The sequence below is a fragment of the Lygodium microphyllum genome, chromosome 5 (assembly GCF_053477565.2).
Source record: "Lygodium microphyllum isolate KBCC chromosome 5, Lygodium_microphyllum_v1.1.10, whole genome shotgun sequence".
NCBI classification, from domain to species: Eukaryota; Viridiplantae; Streptophyta; class Polypodiopsida; order Schizaeales; family Lygodiaceae; genus Lygodium; species Lygodium microphyllum.
Window position 1 is genome coordinate 175,702,365 of NC_141139.1, and position 5,513 is coordinate 175,707,877.

At 44.3% G+C, this 5,513-nt stretch overlaps 1 protein-coding gene across 1 annotated transcript; it reads right to left on the reverse strand.

Annotated features, from left to right (window-relative positions):
• Positions 1-346: 346 nt before the first annotated feature.
• Positions 347-5,221, reverse strand: LOC148036714 (pentatricopeptide repeat-containing protein At3g09040, mitochondrial-like). The gene is made up of 2 exons (XM_087678781.1): positions 5,066-5,221; positions 347-4,966 (listed from the first exon to the last, which is right to left on the reverse strand). The coding sequence occupies exon 2, from the start codon at positions 4,339-4,341 to the stop codon at positions 1,975-1,977; it is 2,367 nt and encodes a 788-aa protein (XP_087534907.1). The 5' UTR covers positions 4,342-4,966; positions 5,066-5,221; the 3' UTR covers positions 347-1,974.
• Positions 5,222-5,513: the final 292 nt, after the last annotated feature.

The window sequence follows — 5,513 nt, forward strand, 5'->3', positions numbered from 1 at the left end:
TACTCCCTTCTTGCTTCCGCTCGTGCTTCCACCTCCACACCACTTTCCAGTGGCCACAAGGTGAGATAGATAGAGCTTATGCAAAAGTTTGACTTCAAGATTTACTATAGAAAGGATGTAACTAATATGGTTACCGATGCTCCTAGTTGAATTCCTGAAGTTGATGCCTTATCCTTCCCAAAAATCTCTACTAATATCTATATTTCTCTCAAGGGATATTGCCAAAACAATCTTTGCTTTAGTAAGCTCTAGCAACTAGTTCAAGAGAGATCTAGTAGCCCAAGAAGCTTTGGTGGTTCGGACGCCCAAAAGCTGGTTACTGAGAGAAAAATACTCTATTCGTAATAGATTACTTTTTAAACAAGGCAAAGTGTGTGTACCCACTGATCAAGATATCCGCAATAAAAGTTTATTCGAGTGTCATGATACCTGGAGTGCTAGACAGCTTGGCTCACACCAAACTTTGGCCTCGGTTATTGCTGGCTACTTTTATTGGTTGCATATTAAGACTGGTTGAATATTATGTTCAGGAGTCCCCACAATGTTGCCCAGCCTCTCACTACTGCTAATGATCAGATCAGCTGCCATCATCTTTAGACAAATATATTGCTGTGTTTACCAATTCCAGTCCCGAAGACAGCTGCATTCTGCTGTACTAGCCTGCTGCCCTTCCATTTTCAGCATTGGTCTGATTTGCATTTGCATCTACAACAAGGTAGTTTTGTGTTTTCAGCATTTTTCTTCATCCACCTCTGCTCCAACTAGTGGTTGCTACACTCTGGATCCGCTGCTGTGTTCTAGTGTTCTAGCCTGCTGCCCTTCCATTTATAGTATTACATTTGCATCTACAGCAAGTCTTTTTTGTGTTTTTAGCACTTTTCTTCATCAGACTCTGCTCCAACTAGTGGTTACTACACTCCGGATCCATCTACGGTGGACTCTGTTTTAAAGCTGTAATCATAATCATCATTCATTACAACCTACAGTTGGATACACTAAGTTTCAAGAGTGCTGCCCGTTCAAGTAAGGCCAGCAAATATGTTGCTAAGTGACTCTCTACATAATAGGAGTTGGACTTTCATGGTAGTTTCTATCAATGAATTTTAAGACCGCTAAAAAGAAAGTCTTCAAACCATTCAAGTAACCTGGCACTCAGAATATCAATGAATTTTTAGACCACTAAAAAGAAACTCTTCAAACCATTCAAGTAACCTGGCACTCAGAATATCAAGTACCTAAGAGATAAACTTTAAGCCATTTTCAAGAACTTGTCACCAACAAACTGATTTCATGATAGAACTGGATTCCTGAGATGGAAGTATATTTGGTGAGTCAGTTCACCATGTATTTGCAGCCACTTGGCTGATTTGTAGTCTTTGAAAGTAACACTAGGAGATTATGCTGTCTTTGCAAAAGGAGATAGGAACCTCCAGATTTCAGCCACAGCTACCATTTGGGCCGTTTCCCCTTCTAAAAAACAGCTCAAACCTGTAATGTATATCAGGAGTGTTGTTCATACAAGAAGGCCAGTAAACATGTTTGTACAAACCACAAGATATAATTGAAGCTGAACATTCTTGGCTAGTTCCTATAGACAACTAACAAGACTGCCAAAGTTTGTTTTATGCATCAAAAGTGTAATGGCCAAAACACTAATGCAGCACAAATTTGTAGATACCCCTTCAAAACATGAAAGGGAAAGCTGCACTCTGATTACCAGTCATTCACAAATACATAAAAGCAAGCACTTTGCATCTCTGACAACAATTTCGTGCATCTTTCTTACTGCATGTGCTGTGGCAACGTGGCAATCACCATAGATCTGCATACATTCACAGGCTCAAGAGTGTACCAATGAGATATGGGCAAAAGCCAGCATGTCATTATCCCATCCGAGCAAAGATCAGTAATTTGTCCGTTCATGCTAATATCCCTAATATAAAAATGCATTTATGCTGCCATTCACATCACCAACTAAATCCAGGCTTCATTTTTCACTCTGAGGACTTCGACCTTTTCTGCATCGTCTTGCATGCCTGCTGCTGTATAAATATGACTCATCCAGGCATAAGCTGAAGCATCCTTTTTGTCTAGCTCTACTGCATTTTGAAAGGCCAGTGACCCAAGCTTCACATTTCCAAATTTTCGGCATGCCCCCAACAGAGCCATCCAGACTGAATGATCAGAAGATGGCATCTTCTTGATCACTGCTACCGCCTTGTCAAAATGGCCTGCACGACCATACAGATCAACCATACAATTGAGGTGCTTTATATTTGGTGTGATTCCATACTTCTTGCTCATATTGGTAAACTGCGTCTGGCCCTCATTCACCAGACCTGTGTGACTGCATGCATTAAGTACAGAGGTAATGGTAACCGCATTTGGAAAAAAACCCTCATGCTGCATCCGCTTGAAACAGTTTAGTGCTTCTTTTGCATGTCCATGTTGTGCATACCCTGCAATTAGTGCAGACCAAGAGATTACATTCCTATCAAGCAGATCCTCAAGGACTTGATGTGCTTTGTCTAAAGCACCACATTTAGCATACATATCCACCAAAGCATTGCCAAGCATGATATCTTTTCCCAGCAAACCCCGTCTTAAAATCTCATCATGAATTTGTTTCCCTTTATCGGTTGCTCCCATGATTCCACAGGCTTTCAAGATGCAGATGAAGGTGACTGCATTTGGATAATGGCCCTCACGTTGCATCCGTTCAAAACAATAAAATGCTTCCTCGCCCTGCCCATGCTGAGCATATCCTGCAATTAGAGCAGTCCAAGTCACCACATCCCGATTAGGAAGTTCATCCAGCACCTCCTCTGCTTTCACAAACTCGCCAGATTTAGCATACATGTCCACTAGGGCATTTCCAAGCACATTCTCTGTTCCCAACAGTCCCTGTCCTACAATTGCACAATGAATTTGTTTCCCTTTGTCAGTTGCTCCCCAGCTGCCACAAGCTTTCAAGATGCAAATGAAAGTGACTGCATTTGGACAAAGGCCCTCATTCTGCATCTGTTTGAAAGAGCCCAATGCTTTCTCACCACACCCATGTTGAGCATATCCAGCAAGAAGTGCAGTCCAAGTCACAACATTTCGTTCAGGAAGCTCACACAGCACTTCCTGTGCTTTAACAACTTCACCACATTTGGCATACATATCCACCACAGCATTTCCAACTGCAATATCTGTTCCCAGCAAACCCTGTCTTAAAATCTCATCATGAATTTGTTTTCCCTTCTGAGTTGCTCCCATACTGCCACAAGCTTTCAAGATGCATACAAATGTGACTGAATCTGGAGAAAGGCCCTCATGGCGCATACATTCAAAGCAGTCCAGTGCTTCCTCAGCATGTCCATGTTGGGCATACCCTGCAATTAGCGCAGTCCAAGTCTTTACATCTCGGACAGCAAGCTCATCCAGCACTTCCTGTGCTTTGGCAAGCTCGCCACATTTGACATACATGTCCACCAAAGCATTGCCAAGTGCAATATCTCTCCCTAGCAACCCCTTTTCTACAATCTTGTCATGGATTTGTTTGCCTTTGTCAGTTGCTCCCACACTGGCACAGGCTTTCAAGATGCAGATAAAGGTGACTGCATTTGGATGAATGCCCTCATGCTGCATCTGTTCTAGACAGTTAAATGCTTCCTCACAACACTCATGTTGAGCATATCCTGCAAGCAGTGCGTTCCACGTCACTACATTCCGATCAGGAAGCTCATCCAGCACTTGTTGTGCTTTAGCAAGCATGCCACATTTGGCATACATATCCACCAAAGCAGTGCCAAGTACAACATCTGTACCCAGCAACCCTTGGCCAATAATTTCATCATGAATTTCTTTGCCCTTGTCAGCTGCTCCCACTATGCCACAAGCTTTCAAGATGCTGATGAAGGTGACTAAATTTGGACGAAGGCCCTCACGTTGCATAAATTCAAAGCAGGTGAATGCTTTCTCCCCACAACCATGTTGAGCATAACCTGCAATCAATGCAGTCCAAGTCACCACATCTCGTTTAGGAAGCTCGCCCAGCAGTTGTTCTGCTTTGACAAACTCGCTGCATTTGACATACATACTGACTAAAGCATTCCCTATATAAGTATTCTTTCCTAGTAATCCACATTTCAGTACATCGGCATGTATCTTAGTGCCTTTATGCAAATCCTTCTGCTTGCCACAAGCCTTCAGCAAGGCCACGATGGCCTTTTCATCTCCCACATTGAGCTTTTCATCCTGTATTTCTGTTAATGTCACCAGGCATTTCCTCACAAGCTCTTCACGAATCCAACGTGGATCATAGAAGCCGTCAATCCACTTGGATGCCTTAAGCATTTGTGTTTACAGTCTGGAGATCTCTCTTATTTCAGCCATCAAAATAAGATAACCCTTGCTACTCTGCTCCATCACTTCTTGGAGAAAGTTCTGGTGCTTGCAGGTACCAGGCATTTCCTCAATTCACACAATCCACGTGGATCGATGCCTTCATCGTTTGCGTGTACAAGCGTTCTTAACTCAGCCATCAAAATCAGATAGCCCTTGCTGCTCTGAATCGTTCATCACTTGTTGGAGGGAATTCTGGTGCTTGCAGGTACCAGGCATTCCCTCACAAGCTCTTCACTACCTTAACGTGGATCGATGAAGCCATCGATCCACACGGATGCCTTCATCATTTGCATTTGTAGTCCGGAGAGCTTTCTTGTCTCAACCACCAAAATCAGATAGCCCTTCCTGCCCTGGTTCGTCCATCGCTTGGTGAGGGAGTTCTGGTGCCCGCGGGTATTTTCGAGGCAGGTGTAGTGGATTTTTATTTTTCTCAAGTTTGCACTTCAATCGTTACCGACTGTCAAATTGGAGTCCTTATAACGAAAAGGATAGGCGTTGGCCCCACCAGCCCTAGCTGTACTTCACGCGGCTCTACAGCATTTGCGAACCTCCCGGGGGCCGCCTTGCTCCCTTCCTGAACATACAACACCACCAGATCTCCAAGGCAAAATTATCAGACGAAAAGATTTTACCATATTGAGGAATAATAGCTATATACAGACTGGGAACTTACAGGCAAGATGCCTAAGAGCCATGCCACGCCCAGGTCTCGGGACCTAGGTGTGGTTGCAGTGGTTGTATGCGGGGTCACGATGGCTTGACTTCATGCCCAAAATATTAAGACTTGGAAGTTGGCACGGTCGTCCAAGCCGCTCCAAAAATGAAGCAACATGGGGGTGTCTGGGCAACTCGACCACCACGTGGAGATTGAGCCCCACTCCTTTGCCGGTAGCAACGGTCCCTTTTAGAAAGGGACACCTAGATGTCGAGGCTCTCTTCCTGCCCCCGCCCCCCCCCCTCCTCCCTGGTTTCAAGCTTGTCTATTGTAGTGAGAGCAAGAGAGAGAGGCAGAGACAGAGAGACAAAGAGAGTGAGAAACAACCCGGTGGAGACGAGCAGCACACTATGCTTCGCGACACGACCCTGCCAAATAAGATGCCTGCTTCGTAGCTATAAGGGAG

Coding starts and splice junctions, on each gene's coding strand:
- LOC148036714 (XM_087678781.1), bottom strand. CDS start 4,341: ATGCTTAAGGCATCCAAGTGGATTGACGGCTTCTATGATCCACGTTGG.